The sequence below is a fragment of the Dermatophagoides pteronyssinus genome, unplaced genomic scaffold (genome assembly GCF_027571235.1).
Source record: "Dermatophagoides pteronyssinus isolate colony J.1.1.1.1 unplaced genomic scaffold, Derpt_VIB-CSIC_2022.12 sq0001, whole genome shotgun sequence".
Taxonomy (NCBI): Eukaryota; Metazoa; Arthropoda; class Arachnida; order Sarcoptiformes; family Pyroglyphidae; genus Dermatophagoides; species Dermatophagoides pteronyssinus.
Window position 1 is genome coordinate 388,943 of NW_027461525.1, and position 22,492 is coordinate 411,434.

General features: G+C 29.1%; 4 protein-coding genes and 1 long non-coding RNA gene across 6 annotated transcripts; 2 read left to right on the plus strand and 3 right to left on the minus strand.

Moving 5' to 3' along the window:
• Nucleotides 1–1,771: 1,771 nt before the first annotated feature.
• Nucleotides 1,772–3,686, minus strand: LOC113796485 (uncharacterized). The gene has a single exon (XM_027346774.2). It carries the CDS (start codon nt 3,629–3,631, stop codon nt 1,775–1,777), a length of 1,857 nt encoding a protein of 618 aa, XP_027202575.2. The 5' UTR covers nt 3,632–3,686; the 3' UTR covers nt 1,772–1,774.
• Nucleotides 3,687–3,705: 19 nt separating this feature from the next.
• Nucleotides 3,706–10,910, minus strand: LOC113796476 (uncharacterized). Of its 2 annotated transcripts, none has more exons than XM_075821578.1 (5): nt 10,159–10,910; nt 6,796–6,888; nt 6,622–6,729; nt 6,420–6,543; nt 3,706–6,342 (listed from the first exon to the last, which is right to left on the minus strand). In XM_075821578.1, exons 1-5 carry the CDS (start codon nt 10,195–10,197, stop codon nt 5,054–5,056), a joined length of 1,653 nt encoding a protein of 550 aa, XP_075677693.1. In that variant the 5' UTR covers nt 10,198–10,910; the 3' UTR covers nt 3,706–5,053. The 2 variants fall into 2 exon arrangements, with proteins under 2 accessions (XP_075677693.1, XP_027202562.2); XM_027346761.2 differs by having other exon boundaries at nt 6,802–6,888; nt 10,159–10,909.
• Nucleotides 10,911–13,494: 2,584 nt separating this feature from the next.
• LOC113796481 (solute carrier family 41 member 1-like) lies at nt 13,495–15,008 on the minus strand. The gene is made up of 2 exons (XM_027346766.2): nt 14,404–15,008; nt 13,495–14,330 (listed from the first exon to the last, which is right to left on the minus strand). Exons 1-2 carry the CDS (start codon nt 14,933–14,935, stop codon nt 13,495–13,497), a joined length of 1,368 nt encoding a protein of 455 aa, XP_027202567.2. The 5' UTR covers nt 14,936–15,008.
• A 239-nt stretch (nt 15,009–15,247) lies between these two features.
• LOC113796465 (lysosome-associated membrane glycoprotein 5) lies at nt 15,248–17,005 on the plus strand. Its single transcript, XM_027346743.2, has 4 exons — nt 15,248–15,534; nt 15,599–15,858; nt 15,937–16,357; nt 16,433–17,005. Exons 1-4 carry the CDS (start codon nt 15,450–15,452, stop codon nt 16,621–16,623), a joined length of 957 nt encoding a protein of 318 aa, XP_027202544.1. The 5' UTR covers nt 15,248–15,449; the 3' UTR covers nt 16,624–17,005.
• A 3,488-nt stretch (nt 17,006–20,493) lies between these two features.
• LOC142645529 (uncharacterized) lies at nt 20,494–21,413 on the plus strand. Its single transcript, XR_012846654.1, has 2 exons — nt 20,494–21,077; nt 21,162–21,413. It is a non-coding gene; the product is annotated as an uncharacterized LOC142645529 (long non-coding RNA).
• The last annotated feature ends 1,079 nt before the right edge of the window (nt 21,414–22,492 follow it).

A 22,492-nucleotide genomic window follows, 5' to 3' on the forward strand; every position in this document is an offset into this window, starting at 1 on the left:
TAAAAATGACTGAACTGAAATTGTTCCAGATTATCATTTTATTTGTTGTTGTTGTTGTTGACGTTGTTGTTGACGTTGTTTGTAATAATATTATGATAAACGTAAAAAAATGTTTATCGTCTTTCTGTTTGATTGATTGATTGATGTCTGTATATCTATAATATGACCATGTGGTTTATCTATATTTCGAGTCTAAATAATAATCATATTATTAATGATGATGATTATAACTAAATTATAACCGATGATTAATTATCATATTATCGATCATTATAATGATGGAGATGAATTTCGTTGAAAAATAAAAAAAAAAACATCATCATTTTTTTCTTCATTTCGATATAGTTTATCCAAAAACAAAACTGGGTGATCGGTTTAATTAATCTTCGATCCTATATATCTCCCTGGTAAATGACAATCAAACATCATTCATTTTTGTTTTCTAAAATAAAATAAAATGATGATTAGGCATAAAAATTAAAGAAAAAAAAATCATCATCATCATCATCGTTCCGAAAAAAAACAAGGGTCATCGATGATGATGATGATGATGCTATAAACAACATTTACAAATGCCATTTTTTTAAACAAGCGGAAAAAATCAATCCGATCAATCTCGAAAGGATAACAATAAATAAACCAATCAATCGATCAATCAAACAATCAATCAATCAATCAATCAATCAATCAATCAATCAATCAATCAATCAATCAGTCATCAAATAAATTAATGATGATGATAAACCAAAAAAAAAAAACATTATGGAAGGAAAGGGGAAAAACGAAAAATTATCTCATTTCCAAATGATAATTTCAAACAAAATTCAATGAATAAAATGAATGTGTACTGCTTTGTGTGTGTGTTTTGATTGAATTAAATTGAGAGAAAAAAAAAGAGTAAATTCAAACACCTGTTGCGTTGATTTGTTTTTGAATTTTTTTTCATCACTGCTATATATACAGGATATATAAATAGAAAGTGTTGTTGTCGATGTTGATATAAAAGGATTATGAAGTGCACTTGAACTTGTTGTTTTTGATGATGTTCGCACCAATAAATCAATCAAAAATACATTTTTTTTTTTGAAAAAAAAACATGAAAACGCACAAAAAGAAGACAAAAAGTTTGTTTCAAATGAATTTCACAATGAAAAAAAAAATTTCAACGTAATTAGAATTTGCTAATTTCCAAAGATTTTAAAAAAACTTTCTGGTTGTTCTGAACACAACAAAAAACATCATTTTGTATGTGTGATCGACGATCATTGGCCATCAAATAGTTCGTTGATCTTTTCTTTTTTCCTGGATTTTTCAATCATCATTATTTGGATTAAATGAAAATTTTTCGCCGTCGTTGCTGAATATATATTTTTTCTGCATAATCATTGATCATTTTGTTTTGTTTATTTTGTTTTTCGATGAAATTGCCTTGGATTACATGACGATCACAGCAGCATCTTGTGATTATCATTGATTTTCTATTTACCTTCAACATTTGTTTGCTGTTTTTTTTTTTTTTTTTGGCTGAAAAACAAAAAATCAATGATTAATCTTCTCAAAATGAAAAAACAACAACGATCAACAACAATCAGCAGCATATACCCACCACCACATTGAAAAAGTTATTTTTTTTTTTGATTTTTGATTGATTGATTTCATTTGAAAACAAGAAATTCTTTTAAAAAGTTTTTTGATACATTTACTGCCATCTAGGAATTATTTTTTAAAAATAATTTTTTCAAAAATAAAATTGTTTTTTTTTCTTCTAATACTTCTATGATTTATCCGAAACTGATGGATTCGAATCTTTTGATAAAGCCGAAATAAATGTTGAATGTTGTATAGCGGTTGTTGATGAATTTGCTGAACGTATTTTTTCGTATTTTGATGATGGATTTGATGTTAATAACAATGATGGAACTATATTTGGTGGAATTTTTGAATGTGGTTGTTGTTGTTTTGTTGTTTGATGATGAGATGATGGTTTTTGTACTTTTTCATTTATTTTTGCTTTTATTTTTTTTCGAAAACTATCCATACTATTTGGTTTTTCTGTTATTGGTTGTCGTCTTCCAGATTGTGATGATGATTTTGATATTGCTGCTGATGATGATGTACATGATGATATTGATGTTGATGTTGATATTGATTGAGATTTTTTCTTCAATCCACCACCACCACCACCACCATTGACAGTAATTTTTTCCTCTTTTTCCGATTTCTTTTTCATATCCGTATCATTATTAACGTTAATTGTTATATTCGGTGGTGTTGTTGGTGGTGTTATTTTTATTATTGATGTTTTTGGTGAAAATTTTTTACAACTACCACCTCCACCACCACCACCACCACCAGCATTCATAACTGATGATAATGATGAACCATCAACATTTTCAGTATTAATAAATATAACTTTACTGGATGAAAATTTATCATTTTTTAATTTTCTTGTATCAAAACCGGATAAATTTGATCGGCCAGTAACAAATGGATCACCAATCATAATACTTGGATTATTATCCGCTAATGATCTTTTTCTATCCAATTCTTTTACCAATGAAATTGATGTTGGAACTTTTTTACGAAATAATTCAGATTTTCTTGTACTATTACTACTACCACCACTTGCACTACTACCAGCACTATGAATACCTAAATCTTTACGTAATGAATCACAATTTTGTGCACAACTTGATTTATCTGATAAAAATGCTGATGATGCTGATGATGATGATGATTGTTGATTATCAGCATTATTATTATCCGATTTGGTTGCTGAATTTAATCGTTTTTTATCCAACATTTCTGATTCATTTGGTACATTAATAAATTTTGCAATCGATGGTGTTAATCTTGTATCCACTTGTGGTTTATCTTTATCATTATGATGTTTATGATGATGATGATGATGATGTGGTTTTTGTTTTTTTAAATCATCCAATAATGTACAATGATTTTCATTATCACATGAACTTATTGCTGGTGATGTTGATGTTGATCCTGATTCAGATTTTTTATTACCATTATTACCATTATCTAATTTATTTTTCTGTTTTACATTTACTTCAGGTAAACTTTCAAATACTTCATCATTTTTACTATTTATCGATCCGGATTTTTTATCCATTACTTTTGATTGTTTTTTTGAATCAAATCCTTTACCTCTTTCATCATCATTTAAATCACTTGCACCTGGACCATTGGCATTTTTCATTTTACCTTTATCATCTAAACAAACATCCAATTCGGTTGGTTTTTGACATGCTGCTTTTAATTTTAATAATCTTGATGCATTACGTTTATTTGTTGATGATGTTGTTGAATGACCAAATGTTTCAACATCTAAATCTTTTATATCAGGTCGTTGTAATATTGTTGAACCAAGTTTTGAATCTATTGACATAATAAAATCTTCTTCAAAACCTAATGCTGATGGTGATGCCGATGAACCTGTTGCTGTTGCTGTTCCGGTTGTTGTTTTTACTTTCATTTTTCCATTATTATTATTGTTGTTATTATTATTACTGTTACAATTATTAATACAATTAGTACTTAACGTTGATAAATCTGCTGTTCGTTTTTTTACTTTAGATTTCATCATATTATTATTTTCATTTAAACTTTTAGACATGGTTTAGACAACGACGACGACGACAAATAATAAACTAAATTTCGTTACAAAGATTTTATATCCAAACGAAAAAGTTTTATAATAATAATAAGTTTTTTAATTTTCAAATTTAATCAAGAAAAAAAAATTCTAATGAATTTTGTTGTTGTTGTTGTTTACAAATTCAATCAGTCATCTCATGCATGTGATTAGGAAAAACAATCAAACAAAATGAAATTTTCAATTACATCAAAGATATTGTTGTTGGGTTGTTGTTGCTGTTGTTGTGTGTTTTCAAATGATATCCACAAAACGAAACGAAAAAAAAAAAAAACAAATTTTCAAACAAAATATGGATGTGGAACAAACAATTTTTTTGGTTAAAATAAATAATGCATTCGATGATGATTCGTGTGTGAGTGATTATGTTATGTGAGAAGTAATGTTTTTTTTTCATTCGAAAAAATATATTTACAAAAGAAAAACGAAAATTTTAGAATCGATAATTGTTTATCAATATTTGTCGATTGTTTGTTTGGTTTGGTAAGAGTGTCAAAAACACGTTTAAATTTTTTTTAAAAATTAGAATTTAATTTTTTTTTTTTTGAAAAAAAAACAAAAAGAAAAAACAACACAAGTAAATGAAATGAATTTTTCCAAAAAGTTTAAAGAATTTGTTATTTACAAAATTGAATTTGAGGAAAAAAAATAGAAAACAAGAAAAACAAAAGAAAATTGAAATGAAATTTATGTTTGAATTTTTTTCTCTGTTGGACATCAAGCAAAAAAAAAGGAGAAAAGAAGTGTATTATTTTGGGTATCAATCAATCAATCAATGAAATTATCGAATTGGAAACATATATATCACAACAAAATGTTTTTTTTTCTCATCTTCAGTATTTTCACATTTTTGTTTTTTTCAATCGCGTGTGTGTGTGTTTGGATATAAGTGTGGCGCGTGTTAGGTTAGGTTAAAGATGATGATACATATGCATGAATGAAGTGAAACAAAAAAAAAGAATATCAGAAGCAAAAAAAAAATGATAATAACAGAATCAGAATAAAAGAATAAAAGAATCATTGATTAATTATATGGAGTAAAATATTTGATTGATTGGATGAATGAATGAATGAATGTTTTTAAATAAACTAAATTACTATAACGTTATTTGGACATGATTATAAATGTAATATGAATCGATTTGTAATAATATGAAATTATTATGGTTTTCATGTGTGTGTGTAGGTATGATTTCAACGTTTTTTTTCAACAATATGAATCGATGAAGCTCTGTTGATTTTTGTTTTTGTTGTCGATGTTTATCATTAAAGAATTTAAAAAAAAAAGATTAATAAACTTTAATAATATGAATTTTTCCTTTTCATTTTTTACAAGACCAATGATGGATACTTGGATATTCCATTTTTGTTTTCTTCAAAACTTTAAGATGAAACAGATGTAATATTACCACCACCACCACCACTGTTGCTATTACCAGATTGAACATTATTTGATAATGATGAGGTATTGTTTTTATTATTATTATTATTAATTTCAATAATTGAATTAGCAGATGATGATGATGGCGTTGTTGTTGTTGAGATCTTAAAACGTTTTGTTGTTCCAGTTGAATTAGTTGTTGTTCCTCCAACTATTCTATTACCGGAATATGTTGATGGAATTGTTGATACAATATGAATGTTTGGTGTTGTTGTACCACCGCCACTTAATGATGATTGTTGCTGTTGTGTGGCTGTCAATGTATGGCCAATATTAGCAGGTTGTACAACAACTGTACGATATGCAGTACCACCACCACCACCATTTTGATGAGTAGCCGCCGCCGTAGTTGATGATGCCAATGATAATGTTTGACCGGAAGTATTACCATAAGAATTTTTAGTATTTAGCACCGCATAAGTTCCATTACCAATAATTGAACCACCACCACCACTGGATCCAGAATTGGCCAAAGATGTAGTTGAAATAATAATCGGTGTTGCTGTAGCAGTATTATTTTGATTCGATGAAACATGTATAACATGTGGACCACCATTCGATGATGATGATGTTGTTGTTGATTTAATCTGAGGATTTTGTACAATAATGGTATTTGAACCATTTTTTACTATTGAACGTATCGTACCAGTAGTAGCCGATTGATTATTTCCATTAATCAATAATTGAGCTTGTTGTGTAGTCAATGGTTGTATAGTAGGTGTAGTTGTTATTTGTCTACCAATTTGTTGTTGTCGTTGATGAACAATATTTGCTGCTGATGATGTATTGGCAATAGTGACCACATTTGGTGTAATAATTGATGATGATAATAATGAAGTTGATGAATCCAATGATGAATGTTTTTGATTACCAGTGATTAAACCATTCATTGATAAATTTAAATCACTATTATTTGTAATATTACTTTCATTACTTTCATTTTCAGATAAATCATTATCATCATCATCATCATCACCATAACTTAATGTTGGTGATATTGGATGACCATTTATTGATGATGATGATTCGGATATTGTACGATTATTACCACCACCAATACCACTACTACTGATACTTAATAATGATTGAACGCCAGTTGAATATAATGAATTTGAATTTGTATTATTTGAATTATTTGGTGACATTAATGTTTGTGTTGGTGTTGATGATGCTGATGCTGATGATGGTGTTGGTGATAATGTTAATGATCCTCTTTTTTCAAATTTATTAACTAAAAAAATCAAAAAATGAAATAATCATTATTAGCAATGAATGTTGAGAAAATTTAAACAAAACAAACAAACAAACTTTGTTCTTCAAGCATTTTATTCTGTTTTTTAATCTCTTCAATATCCGTAGCGATATTGGTATTCTTTTTTCTCATAAATTGTATATATTCGGCTGCTTTTTTCAATATTTGTGCACGTGATGCCTATTTCGAACAGAAAGAACAACGAAAAAACATTAATAAAAAATGATAATCGGATTGATTTTTTGGGGGAAAACAAACCTTTTCACCATGTAAAGATGGTACCGAATCTCTTAGACTACTAAATGAATCTTTAATATGATCACGTCGTTTACGTTCCAGTGCATTATGATGTGCACGTCGATCAGCCTAATGGAAATATCAGTCTCATGAGAAAATGTAAACCAAAGAAAAAAAAATATAAAGGTTCCATACACTTACAGCGCTTGGAATGTTACGTCCACCAGAATCACTACCACTACCGCCAGCTAAATTTGATCCACCTTGAATATATTGTGATTCATCATCCTAATAACAAATCCAAAACCAGAACAAAACAGAAAAAAAAACCAAAATTATTAAATCAATCAATCAATTTTTATAATGATAGGTTTCTTATAGCTTATTTCAACAAACAAACAAACAAAAATCAATATTTCACACCTAAAATAAAACTAAGCAAGAAAAAAAAATAGCTACAAGGTCAACAAGTTTAGCATCAACGATTCAATCCAGTTTTTTTTCGTTTTTCTTTCTCAGTAATTTCATCATCATTATATAATTATTTTTTTAAAAGAAATTTTCAAAAATCAAACAATATTTCAACCAATAAACTACAAAAAAAACCCAGCAAAAAAAAACAACAACAGTATTTTGACCTTTTTTCAATATCCATCCTCTGTTTTTTTGTTTTGTTCGTTATTGTCGTCGTTGTCAAAAATACAAATTTTCTTCTTTTTCCTTTTTCATCATCATTCATCATTCAATGCAACGAAATTACGAAAAAACATTGATGAGATGATGATAGCTTTCTGTAATTTGCTGCTTCCCTCCAAATATTGAATTTATCTCAGTGAAAAAAAATATGATAAGTTCAAAAAAAAATCTCTGCCTGTCAAATAACAACAACAACAACAACAATCCATCACCATCATTTTCAGAGCAGAAAAAAAATGTTTTTTTTCTGTTATTTTATACCGGTATCATCATCAGTGTTATGATTTTTTAAAAGAAAAATTCTGTTAACTCTTTTGTTTGTTTGCTTGTGCAAACAAAAGTTGAAAAAATTTCAAGTCAAACAGAAAAATAAAAAGATTTTTTCATGTTAAATAATCAAAAACAGAAAAAAAGTTTACACAGCCAGGAACAAAACACATAAACACAACAGGTAAACAGGTAAACAACAACAACAAACGAACGGGAACACTACTTTACTTTACCTGCTAATGATGTGTGATAATAAAAAAGAACAATTCTCTCTCTCTCTCTCTTTTCGTTAAATGTTTTATTATTGTTTGCCATTTTGGATTCAGTTGATTTCATTTTTACATTTTCGTTTATTTTTTATTGTATTTTTCACAGTAAACTTTATTTCCTACACTGTTTTCTTTTTTCAATCTTTATTATTGTTCATTGCCGTTGTTTTGGTTATCCTTTTTGTGAATGACGCCAGGCGTGATCCAATGTCCACTTATACACAACTTTTGGACACAAAATATTCATCCCATCCTCTCTCTCCTGAACACAAACATTATATTAGCCTCCTATGTTTGGAGTGTGTTTGTTTGTAGGAAAAAGAAAAATTTTTCGTTCAATGACCTTATCATCAACAACAACAGACCATCATCATCAATTGGCTAGAAATGGTTTTTTTTGTTGTTCATTTGTTAATGGTTCGAGGTTACATTCAATGATGATGATGATGATCATCAACTATGGTCGTCATCGTTGATGATGATGATGATATTATCAACAGGATACACTCAAATAATAATAATAATAATAATGCATGTATCGTATGGTAAAAAAATGGCGCCTTTGCTGCTATTGTGTGACCATATCATCATCATCATCATCATCTGAAATTATCATTATCATCGATGTTTTTTTTATTTTATCAACTGAAAAAATGATAATAGCCAGAATGTATTTGTTAGAAGAAAAATGATCAAAATTCTTGAAAAAGTTGAAGGTTCTCTCTCTCTCTCTCAATGAAAAAGACAAGGACAACCCCATATATAACATCATTTTTGTTGTTGTTGTTCAGATTCAACAACAACAACAACAGGTTAATTCAATTAAAATTTAGTTTATTTGGATTGGATTGATGGAAATTCTAAAGCAAAGAAAATAAAATTTTAAATTTTAAAATTTTACTTGAAATTACTTCATGATTATATAGCAAATGAAGAATTTTTTGGTTACAATGTAAATGTTTTTTTCCTTGCTGGAACACCAATTTATATAGATAGTGTAGATAACACCTTGGATGTTTTAAAAACCGAGCCGCATTCCTAATTTTATTCATTTTATGTCATGCGTATTTTCCAAAAGAACCAGCCAAAAAGAAGATTCTCATAGAAATTCTATTTGATCTCATTTTCTCTTCTCTCTATATATCCCAAACAAAAAAAAAAATTAACACAGAATTTGGCTGCTACAATGTTTCAAACCAATCAAAAAAAAACAAACTAATGTAATATTTATACGAAAATACATTATAAAGCGGCGTAATGATCGCATTTAACATTTCTCTTTCCTTCATCTTCACCATCATTATTATTATTTGGGCGCCTACAATTTCTTCAAAAAAAAGACGAACAAATAAAAAATCCTCAAACCTATCGCCCTCTAACGGCAAATGTATATTTGTATAATAACAACAACAACAACAAAATCATGGTTTTGTCGCATGGTTGTTTTTTTTGACTATAGCAGCGGCGTATGTATAGCATGATATGTGGTAGCATCATTATTTTGTTAAATACAGGCTGCTGCTGCTGTCGTTTTTTACATTGAAACACCAAACTTTTGGATGATGGATATTAAAAAATTTGCATAGGATATTGTTTGTTGTGTAATATGAAATTACAAACAACAAAAAACGAAACGAAAAAAACACCCACCCCCTTATGAATGTCGTTGATTCATATTGATTTATCATTGAAAAAACAACAACAACACATTGCCTTAAAACAAACAAAACAAAAAATAAATCCATCCAAATACACCCCAATCATATGTCAATAATAATTTTGAAATAATCAAAAAAAAACTAAAACATTTTTGACATGTGTGTGTAGCACATTTAAGTTTATTATTATCCGAAATGCAAAAAACAAATGATTCTTTCAACAATTTTTCACTTCGCTTGAATACACACATATATTAACCAGAAAATACATTCTTATTATTCTTATTAATGAGGATGATGATTAGTTAAAAAAAACATGAAAATCGACAAAGTCGACAACATAAACATAATTAGTTTGGTTTGGTTTTTTGATTGACTTATTATAATTATTTTTGGCTATTTTCAGAGTCTCCATTAGACAGCCATACACAAGATATTCTTGTTTGATTGATAGGGAAAAAAAATTTGACAAACATCACTTAGTTTATCAAATGTGCCTGGAGGATATTTTTCAATCAAAAAAAAACTGTATTTTCGTATAATCAATCAGACAGCTGTAGTAAATATAACGAAAAAATGCTACCCAAAAAATTCGTCATCAAAAAATCGATTTTTTTCAAGCAAAAAAACTCAAAACTAGAAAATCAATGAACAAAAAAACTTACATCACTGTAAAGATCGCCTTCATCGCTTAACATATCCATTGTTGATTTGTCGTTGCTTTGCTGTTTTTTTTTGCTGGAAAAATCAAAACTTTTTTAGACAATCAAGATGATATTCCATAAGGTCCATATTAATAACAATTTAAAGCAAAAAAAAGTCGGTAAGAAAAGGTTGATTGGTTGCGTGTGCGGATTGCGATTGATAGATATAAATCTCGTAGACGACGTAGTCGTTTGTTTTTCGACAAAGAAGGGAGGTGGTTTTTTTGATTTCAAAAATCAAAAATTAAGAAATATCAACACAAAATTTAAAAATAACGAAATAGTTGTTGGTGGTGGTGGTGACAATTTTGATTTTGTTTGTTTTTTTTAAATTATCAATCAAAAATCACAATCTAATAACCTTGATCAAAAAATCAAACAAAAACAAACGAAAAGTTCAATCAGGATATTCTTTAAAAATTCATTCAAAGAATTTGACCTCACTCATATCTGATATCAGAACAATAGTTGTTGTTGTTTATTATGGAGTTCAAAGTTAACTCAAACTAACTTCACACACACACATTGTCTTTTTGGTTTGGTTGGGTTTTTTTTGCAATAAATAAAAATGTGTGAATGAGAAAATATCATTATATTAGTTTCAAAGAAGGACAACAATAACAACAACAACGAAAATTAGAAGAAAAAAAACCAAAATATATGTGAGCACAAGTGAATATATGCTGTTTGTTTGTTTGTTGACGAATGATGCATGCATGTTTTTTTTTTTTTTTTTTTTGTTAATGCTCAATGCATCTTTCAAACATGCATGCATGCATGTTGTTGAGAGATAATGTTTGGAAAAACGAACGAAAAAAAAACTCACGCCGCCACATTTTAATTTTTTTTTTTTTCGGGTGGGCGGAGCTTTCTTTCGTAGTTCATTTATTAGAACCACTACTATTAAAGATGGTTGATCGGTGGAGTTGAAATAAAACGTGTGTGACCCTTTTGTATTGTTTATGTTATCTGCCTTGCATGAAAATATATAGCAAATAGCAGCTGCGCAAAAAGAATGTTTTAAAAAAAGAAGAAAAAAATTAAAAATCCGAGGTATAGTGGTATATCATCAAAATACCTCAATTCACCGTTGTTCTTTTTTTCTTGGTGGTCACATAATAATAATTTAGTCAAAGAAGAAAACATTTCTCTCTCTCTCTCTCTCTCTCTCTCTCTCTCTCTCTCTCTCTCTCTCTCTCTCTCTCTCTCTCTCTCTCTCTCTCTCTCTCTCTCTCTCTCTCTCTCTCTCTCTCTCTCTCTCTCTCTCTCTCTCTCTCTCTCTCTCTCTCTCTCTCTCTCTCTCTCTCTCTCTCTCTCTCTCTCTCTCTCTCTCTCTCTCTCTCTCTCTCTCTCTCTCTCTCTCTCTCTCTCTCTCTCTCTCTCTCTCTCTCTCTCTCTCTCTCTCTCTCTCTCTGTTTGCCAACATGGCAATATTGAGAACAATGGTTACGGAATTTTTTTTTCAAAAAGTGGCCATGGTCACAAGTTTTTTTCGGTTGAAAAAAAAACACTACACTGTCTTGCTATAGCGATCGACAATGGTTAATCATCACTTTTTACTTCACATTGGAAAATTCTTCTTTTTTTTGAATTGAATCCAAGAAATCAAATGAAAAAAGATGGATGGATGGAGAGAAAAACCCATTAATGTCAAAAAAAAATGAAAAATTAATAAAAATTTTTCATCACAATGTCATCATAATCCCTTTGCATGCATGCAATGCAAACACATCAATCTCCTTTTTCCCTCATTTCATTAGAATTTTATTCTTCAAAAAAAAAGGTAGTTAACTGCTACTAATCATCATCATTTTGATGATGATGATGATGATTGCTTGATTGTTAATCACACACTCACTATAGTTCCAATTAGTAATAATGAGCTCTCTAAACAATGTCTATGGCCAATGTGCCATTTTTTAAAAAGCATCAAATAAGCATGTGATGAAAATATTATTTAACACACAAGAATTGCCTTTTATAATTGCAATTTCAAACACCACGTGCTTATATTCTGGTTTTCTTTTCAATTTTTTGATGTTTAGCATCCCAAAATGATTGAATTAGGCGCAAATAATGATTCTATCATCGGATGACCTCTATATATTTTCCTCTATATCCAGCTCATTTTGAAGATGAAGGGGGTATAGTCTATTTCAGAAAATCTTGTTTTTTGTTGTTCAGGTTGAAATTTTCGAATGAAAATACTTCTACTTCTGCAACTCCACTGTCGTTGATTTGTTTCGTTTCAAAATATAGCTGCTGCTGCTGCACCTCGTGGTTGTTTTTTTTTCTTCTTCTTGATTTTCACCCCATTCTATTTCGATCATCCAAGCAGCAGCAGCAGAATGTTGTTGTTGTTGGATTGGATTTGCCCCTTTTTGTTGTTGTTGTTGTTAAAAATTGTTGACAACAACAACAACAGAAGCCAAACAATAAAAAAAAACTTAAATTCAACCAGATTGATGCGCATGATCCGGGTTTTTTTATTCATAATGACAGGCGTGTTTTTTTTTATTTTTCTGAATTCCGAAAAATCAAAAAAACCATGCATGCATGTTTTCAAATGAAAAAACAAAACAAAAATGCTAACCACGTGCGCATACGACTATCAACATGATTCGTAAATTCAGAAAACAGGATTCAATTTTCCAAAAATGATAATAATGATACACAAGGAGGTGGAGTCGTAGTAGTGGTAGTCATTTGATTTATATCCACCACAAGAAAACAATACAAGTGCATGAATCCACCGCACACACATGTATTATCCATGTGTGTGTGTTTGTGATGAATTTTTAGCCGCACGGCGGCATTACTGTGATAATGATAATGACACACCTCGTCACATTACACAACAAGCGCATGCGTATTTCAAATGAATTCAGAATGAAAAAAAATGAATGATTTTTTGCGAATAACCTGCGAAGAAGAAAGCAAAAAAAAAAACAATGGTTATTATCAAAAATCAAATAAGTTTCTTTCTAAAGTGAAAAAAATCCAATGTATCTTATCCGATGATAATTTGAACCCTAAATTAATGAGTTTTGAGTTTGAGTTGAGTTTTTCTGTATATTATCCAATTATCGCTTTTGATAAATTATCAAACAACAATCGAACACAAGGTCACAACGATGCAGGTTTAATCGTTTGTTATTTTCCTTTCCATTGATAATAATCGACTCTCTCTCAATTATTATCGTTAAAATTGGAAAAATTATCGATTTTTCTGTTTGTTTGCATTTTCAATCAACCAAATAAAGATTATATAACAATTTTTTTATTAATTTTTGTTCATTATTTAGTATTAATATCATTAAATAAATTCAACAGGTGAAAACCAATAGTTATAAAACAAATACCTAATGAATCGGATAATGTTGTTGCTAAAGGCATTACAGAATTATCTGGATTTATACCATGATTCCATGTCCAAAATACAGCCAAATAAGATAAATATAATAATATTATAATTTGTAAAAATACAGCTATTAAATGTGTAAGAATAAATGCTATTGTAAAATGAAATGATGGTTCATTTAATAAATGTTGTACACCGAATATAATTGATAAAAATATTAAATGTGATATTGGTGTTATGAATGTTAACATTCTTACTAATTTTGAATGTAATTCTTTCGAAAAGAATACATGTAATGGACTAAAAAACCATTTTTTCGTTGTTTGTCGCTCTTGTTGTTGTTGAAGTTCAGTTGATGAAGAATCTTGTTTCGTTTTTGTCATTTGTGATGTTGAATGTAAAAATGTTGAAATACGACTTGTTTGTAGGCCGGCAGCTTGTGCACCAACACCATCAACTAATGGAAAAAATGTTGATATAACTGGCCATTGTTCCATTGATAATTCCATTATTAAACCGGCTGGTTTACATAAAAGTATAGCAGCTAACAGTGGTATCCAACCAGAATATATAACCGAACGTGTAGAATTATTATGACGTGCTAAATAAATAAATACAGGTGCCATAATCAAAACTGTTATGGCAAGAATCGTTACTGAAATATATAGCTGATTCTTTGGATTCTGACTATATAGTAAACTATTGATGTTGGCAAGAATTGCTACTGTTGATGCATCACCCATACATGCCGCAACCGGTGCAGATATATTATCTGCTCACCCGAGAAAGAAAGAAAAACAATTGGTCAGATGACATTAGAAAATATGGAATTAGAAAAGTCAAACCTGGATTAATATTAATACGACGACCAATAATAACTAGTATGGTAACTATTGATGCAATCAATGTATTCGCCAGAATTGATGATATTACAGAACCGGCGCATAAAATAAATGTTGTTTCTAATGTGATTTTATCACGAGTTGTTTCACGAATTGTCGATATTAATAATGACATAAATGCAGCAAATAATGACATTAATATTGATTGACATTCAATAACTAGGAAATTTCCACCAACAACCTGACCAATATCTTTCCATGTATCCATACGACCAAGATTAGCATTAGTCGACAGACGTGATGCTAATGTTGTTTCAATATTACCAATCATACCGATAAATGCTGGTACCATTATTGATATTTGTGGTATATCAATGAAAACGGGCCATTCAGCAACATGATTCAAAACAATACCGGCCAAACCACAACCTAAACCGGATAGGAAAAACGGTATTATCATTTGGCGGAAAATTGTCCATGAATTTTGTGCCTGATAGCCACCACCACCATGTTGATGTTCGATATTTTCAATCATTTTTGTCTAATCAATTTACAATCCAATTCAATCCATAACCTAATTCCGAATGAGCTATATATTTTTTGTTCATAAAAAAATATGAAAAAAAACCGTAATAAAACGATAAAATAATCGTAATTTTATAATCTTCTTTTCTTTTTTCAAAAAAAAAAATGATCAATAACGCCATCTATTGCCCGTGAATCCATGAATGGAATTTTTCAAAATTGACCTGATTCATGGCGCAATCTCATTCATCAATTCTATACATTTTAAGAATTTCTGTATACAGAAAAAAAGGGAAAATTGGATGCTAAAATGACTAACTATAGGCATCGAATGAGTCAATTGGATGCTACACTAGCATTGTGCGTATTTTTTGTTTGTTTATCATTTTTTGGGCAACCAGGCATTTGATTGATCCATTTGATTAGTAATCGATAATCGTAGATGTAATTTTGAATCAGGTTAGAATAACCAAACCTAAAATCAAATTAAGGGCTTCCAAAAACAATCATCCATTCCATCAAAAATGAATATCATTCATCATTCAGTAGCATCATTATTCAATTACTATATCACTAATGGACGACATGTTAGCCTGGTTGCAATCATTTGTAAGTTGTAATTTTTATAAATTAAAAATTAATAATTATAATTTTTTTATTACTTTTACAAAAGTTTTATTATTACAATTTTTGGCACAAATTTCGGCACAATCATCAATGTTGACTAATCGTAAAATTAAACCACCATCACAACAATCACCATCAATCAATTCAACAATCAAAACATCAAGCGGTGGTAATCTTGTACTAGCTAATAAACAAGCAGCACCAAAATTTAGTTATGTTGTTTGGGATGAACAAGGAATGGTCTGTATTTTGGCAAAATTTGAAGCAACATTGACGATTACATTCTATACACCAAGTGGTGCACATGTAAATATAATATTTTTGATTTTTGTTGATTTTTGATTTTTGTTTGAAAAAATCTAACTTCAAAATATTCTTTCGCAGCAATTGATTGAAAAAATACCGATCGATGCAAAATCAAAAGGACGTTGCGATTATCTGTTGGATGAAAAACCCGTACTAGATGTTACATGGATTGGTGGTTTTACATTTCGTATTATATTCGAAAAAATTATCAATTCTGATGATAATAGTGTTGATAGATGGGGTATCAATTCTATTGATTTGCTTTACAATACTGCTGATTCATTATTTCGTGGTTCGGTTGATGGTGGTAAAAAAGTTGCACGTACAAAACCCGGATCATTGGGAATGTTTACAACCGCTATGGGTAAATCATATTTTTGTCCATCACCACCGATTATTAACCTTTATGAATCAAAAACTGGTAAACCAAGTGTTGTTGTACGACTTACGAATGTACATTTGCAAGCATTTCAAATTGAAATGGGAAAATTTGCACCAAGTAATTATTTTTATTTTTTGTTTGAATTTTCTGAAAACCTTCTCAAAAATTTTTCTCGTTTTTCCAATTATTTAGTATCACGTTGTAGCCAGGTAAGTTTTGGTTCAGGTGTTGCAGCACCATTATACGTTAGTCTGGAACAAGATGATAGTGTACCAGTTGTTGTTGGTACATTAACCGTAATTGTATCGATTTTGGTTATTGTTGGTTATGCTGTCTATAAATCATGGGTATTTAAACCGGTTGATTATGATACAATGATCTGATATGAAATGAATCAATGAAGAAAAAAATTATTACCATCACTGCTTTTCATCTGATGTTATCCATAAATCCACATATCAAATCATCAATCCAAACAATCAAATGAAACCAAGTCTTCCAAAAAACTAAAACCAAAAAAACTTGACCGAAAACAAGTCTTCCATTTGACACATTCAAAAAAAACTTTGTCTTCATATTCTTTAATCTTCTTTAATCTACTGTTTGTCTTCCAAAACCTTCCAAAACAAACCATTTTTTTGATTATATAATGTTAGCTGTTATCTTAATAAGAATCTTCCTTATCTATGATTTTAGTTTTTGATTTTGTTTGTTTCATCATTATGTTTTGTTTTGTTTTGTTTTACATATCATGTGTTATATTTAGTAGAAAAAAAAATGTTATTTGAATATCAATAAAAAAAAAATTTGAAAACAAAAATGATGAAATATTTTCAGATTTGAAATGCTAGATGGCGATACGTGTTCTATGAAAATCAATAGAGATCTGGAATACAAGGGGAAATAAAAATTTTTAAATCTAACCTTGAATGAGAAATGAAATGTAAAATGTTAAAATCCATCATATAATGGATGATGTTAACTAACTAAATTCTAACTTCTAACTTTCTTTACTTTTTATTAATTAAATTCCTTTTCGGAAAATTAGTATATTGTTTTTTTGCACTCTGTTAAGACAAAAGGATAGGAAACAAAAAAACCAATTAAACATTTTCATCATTTTTTTTTTTTTGTTTTTATCTCGCTAATTAAATCCTTGTAAATGAAATAAATATTTTTTGTCTTGTCATCATTAGAAAACGAAACAAAATGAAACAAAACAAAAACAAAACAATGCCAGGATTCCCAAAAGTATTTTATCCTTGTTTATGAATGTTTAGTTAAGTTCAATGTTCATTGAAGCATTTATACTAGAGTGAAGAAGAAGAATATTCTTTAAAATGAAAGAATTTCTTTCGAAAAATGGTTCTGTTTTGTTATTTTTGGACAAAAAAAATGGACAAAACAACAACAACAACAAAGAATTGTTCTTTTTTCATCTTTTCAACCAAAAAATTGTTGATTTTGCAATTTTTTTCAACTTTGTTTGCGTTTTTTTCCATTGAAAAACAGAAAAGACACTGTTTCTAAAGATGTTCAATTGCAAAATTCATTCATTTTTTTTCTGAACTTTATTCCCACGCATTTTTTTCAAAAATTAATTTGTTTGTTTTAAAAGTACCCTTGTGATTGGAAAAACAATCTTTTTTTTTTTTGTTTGCCCATAGAAATTCATACAAATAAACATGATGAATGGCGGTGGTGGTGGTGGCAACCAAATGAACAGATCGATTTTTTTTGTTTCTGTTGTTCTTTTGCAGAATATTCTTTCTTTGTTTTTTGAATAGGTCACCCTTTTCATTTTGTTATTACAAACGAACAAAAAAAGAAATTATTTACTATTCCATTATTATTATGTAATTCAATTCCATCACATCTTTCTTTTTTTTTCTCTCATTTGGGAATCATATTATATGACAAACAACCAAACAACAACATTATCTATACAAAAGAATGGAAGAAAAAAACAACCAAATATTTTTGTTTGATGTCTTTTCCACCCTCTCTTTTCTATCACTATCCCTTTTCTTGTTGTTGTTGTTAAATTATTTACATTGATTTATTCAGTTTTAGTTTCAGGGTGATCTTTTTTTCAGTAGATTCTTTTGAGTTTATATTCGATTGACGCCCACATTATCATCATCGAAAAGAAATTCTTCAAAAATAGTGGTAACTGAATTAGAAGTAGAAGTTTTACTAGCAGATAATGGTTGGTTTTGAAGTAGAAATATATTCAATTCGGCTAACAGCATAAATTTTCTTTGTCAACTATGTACCCAGAATATATAATGATGAATATGGCGTTGCACTGAGTTGGCGCCATTCATTAACAGAAGATTTTTTTTTCTTCATATTTCAATGGCCATATATCTATCGTGTTATGGGGTAGTAAACTTGCTTGCTTGCTTGCTTCTTCTTCATCATCGATTTCTTCTACTTTTTGCTTTTGCTTTTGATCTTGATGAAGATGATGATTGTGGTTGTGTTGTCGCTGTGTGTGTGTGGACAATATTATTATTATTATTATTCTTCCTTCATGGGTTCATAACATTTTAGTGGCAAGGCAAAAAAAGAAAAGCAAAGCAAAAATTTCACCATCAAATTTTTTATGTCCAATGTGTGTATTCTATGAGATTCTTTCTAATTTTGTCATCCGTAATTGTGTAACCATTGATAATAAAAATGATGTAACATCACTGAAGGCATCCTGATATTATACATGTTCGGTAATTATCATTGAAATCATCATTGCAAACAACAAGAATTGTATCCAAGGAATAATAACCCTCGCACATCCACTAACCAAATTTATTTTTTTCGGGTTCTCCTCTTCATTGTAATAAAAAAATGTTCAATGACAATAAAACGACAGTCTATATCCACAGTGGTGTCTGGTGTGTGTACCTGTAATAAAGATATTTTTAGTGGTGATAATATTGGGGGCATCCATATTTTTTTCTTTTCGTCTTTCATTCTTCATATAATAATGTCAATAAGTAATGTTTTCTCTCGTTGTGTGATGTGTGTGTGTTGAAATTTATTGATTTTTTTTCAGCTGCTGCTGCTGTTGGTTAATATTCTTTTTTCTCATCCAATATTACATTACATGCAGCCAAAAATAATGTTACAAAATGTTTCAAAATAAATAGAAAAACAAATTATTCTGTAAACAACAAATAAACAAACAAACATTAATTTTTTACATCATTAAATATATTTTATGTAGTGTGAATTTTTTAAAAAAAACACAGAAAAACAATTTTAAAAATTTGTGAAACATCATTTAAAACATCAAAAATTCATTCAATTCATTCAATTCATTCAATCTGGTAATATTCATAGTTTTTTACGTTTTTTTCCAACTGTCATCATCATTGTTCCCTATGGATTTTTCAAGAAAAAAAATTTTTTTTTCTTCTCGAAATTGACTTGAAGATTGCTATAGGCAACGCAAGACATTCTTTTTGTCAACCGGTGCAAATGTATGCTGGTTGATTATGCTGAATGTTTTTTCGGCATTATGCATGTCAATTATTTATGAAACACACAAGAGAATGAAACAAAAACAATTGAATTTGTCAGTTAGTTTTGTTTTTCATTGCTGCAAAGCTAAATTCATCATTTTTATTGTCATTTGAATAAATTAATTTCAATCCGGGGATACAGGAAAAAGCAGAATTCCGGTTTGAAAAACGAAAAAACGAAAAAACTAAATTAAATTAAATTAAGCTAAAAAAAAATTCTAATTAAATTAACCAAATCAATCAACTAATTATCCAATGAGAAAAACAAGGAGAAAATTTTTTTTCAATTTGATGATTAAAGATTTTCTTTTTTATCAATATTTTTGTTCTTATCTGATTGATTGATTTAGCTTGAAGCTTAGCTTGTTTTCCATTGAAAAAACCTGACCTGTCAATCATTTCAACGCTTAACAACGACGACAACAACAACAAAATTCTTCTTTTTTCACTTCAGAATTTATTTTGATTTGGATTTTCAGTTTTCAATTTTCAGTTTTCTTCGTCTCCCAATAAGACACCCAGATAGTGTTAATCTTTTTTTCGGATTCAATGCGCACTCGAAATAAATAAATACAGATAAAAATAAGGTTTGTTTCAGTCGTCGTTCATCCATCATATTCACTCGAACATTCTTGGTGATGATGTTTATATTTGTTGATAATAATTTGGCCTACAAAACAACAAACAACAAAAAACCCTGGTAAAATTGATTGAATGTTAATGAAAAAAAAAACATAACATAACAACCAAAGAATTTAATACTATGCAACAACATGATGATGATGATGATAAAGTCGAAAAGCTTAATTGAAAAAAAAATATAACTACAACCACACCGCTATTTTGCATCAGTCACCTAACAACAACAACAACAAGGAATTTTCTTTACTTATTTTTCTGTTTGTTTGTGTGTGTGTGTGATGTGTTCGTTCGTGTTTTCACATAAATTCAGTGAACAAAATCACTCTCACTTTTTTTTCGAACAAACCAAAAAAAAAGTAACTGCAAAAAGATTTTAATTCCAGTGATTTTTTTTCCTGATTTGGTCAAACCGTGATCACGTAAAAGAATCACGTAAAATTCTGGACACCCAAAGAAAGAATTTCTGTTTGTTTTGTTCAGTTGCTGTGTGTGCGTAGGCGGATTGAATGAAAAATTTCATTCTTCATTTGTTTCTCTCAATTTATTAGCTTTGGAAGGAGAAAAGATACTTATTATCATCATCATCAACAGTGTTTTGGGGATGCAATTTTTCAATCAAATGAGAAATTGAAAGCGAAAAACCCTTAAACAAAAAGAAAATTTTCGAAATGGTCAGCAAAATGATGAAAGTTTTATGTTTAGTGTTTTCTGGAAACAATTTCTTATTCAAGTTTCTTTTTTGTTTCATTGTCCAGTATTTTTTTCTTCTCACAATCTAATAACATAAAAAAGTAAAACACTGACTGGCTGGCTGGCTGAGACGAAACACTTTTTTCTATTTCAATGCGCATGCTCGAAAAATGGATGGCTTGCATTTTTTATTTATAAGGATCTTTTGATTTTTACATAAACAAATGGCTGGCTTGCATTGGACTTGGCCTTATGACTAAGCTAGACTTCGTCTACTTAGTAGACGAAGCCAATGGCCAATGGCTTGCAATGCTAGTTCACAAATAAAAAAATTGTCTCCATTCATACGGAAAAATGTTTGCTGTTGTAGTATTTGTTTTTGAAAGAAACTTTACTTTACTTTACTTTATTTAGAATTTCCAATTTCAAACATTTAATCATTCAATCATCTGGATATTATTATTATTATTATTAAATTTTCAATTCAGCAACTATGATACGAACATAGATTTTCTTTTCTTGACAATTTTGATCATTCAGCATTTGAATGGACAGAAAAAAAATTCCCGAAAAAATTCTTTGTCCGGTATTTCGTTTCGGTTTTTAGAATGGTGATTTGTTGTTTTCAATTAGCCAAAGTAATTCTATGATTTTTTTTTCATTTTCTCGGTCTGTAGCCAAAAACAAAAAAAAACCCAAAAATAGAAACAAAAAAATACATTTACTGCCCGATATTTCAATGTTTCAAGAATGAAATTCATTCTCGAATTCCTTTTTTTCGCTATACAATAAAATCAATCATCAAATCTGATTAATGTTAATGTTCGTCGTCGTCGTCGTACAACTATAGTGAATCGAAAAATGGATTATAAATGCTAAAATCTATTTCACTTTCGCTTAAAGTTTTTTTTCTCTGAAAGAATCAATTCAATTCAATTCAATCCATTAAGACAGAATCGATCAATCAATCAATCAATCAACCGTTAATTGAAATAAGTTTTTATTTTTTTTCAAAATGGATTATCCAGGCTATTTTTAACAACAACAACAATAATAATAATTTTACCTTGTTATTTGATAAAAATAGATTTGTAATTTTTTTTGTGGATTTTTTCTCTTATAAAATCTAATCATCTGATGACGGATGTTATTCGAGAGTGAAAAAAACGTGATTTGAAATTAATTAATTAATTAATCCTTTCCTCTCTCTAGTCCGAGAGAATGAAAACGAAATTGAACCTTGATTTTCGACAAATAAGAAAAAATGTCAAGTCATTCGTCAATGACATTGGCCATCAACTAATCATACTGAATGATTGATGAAATTACGATTTTATATTTTCCAAATTTTAGTTAAATTCTTTCATAACAAAATTCTATAATTGAATTCATCATC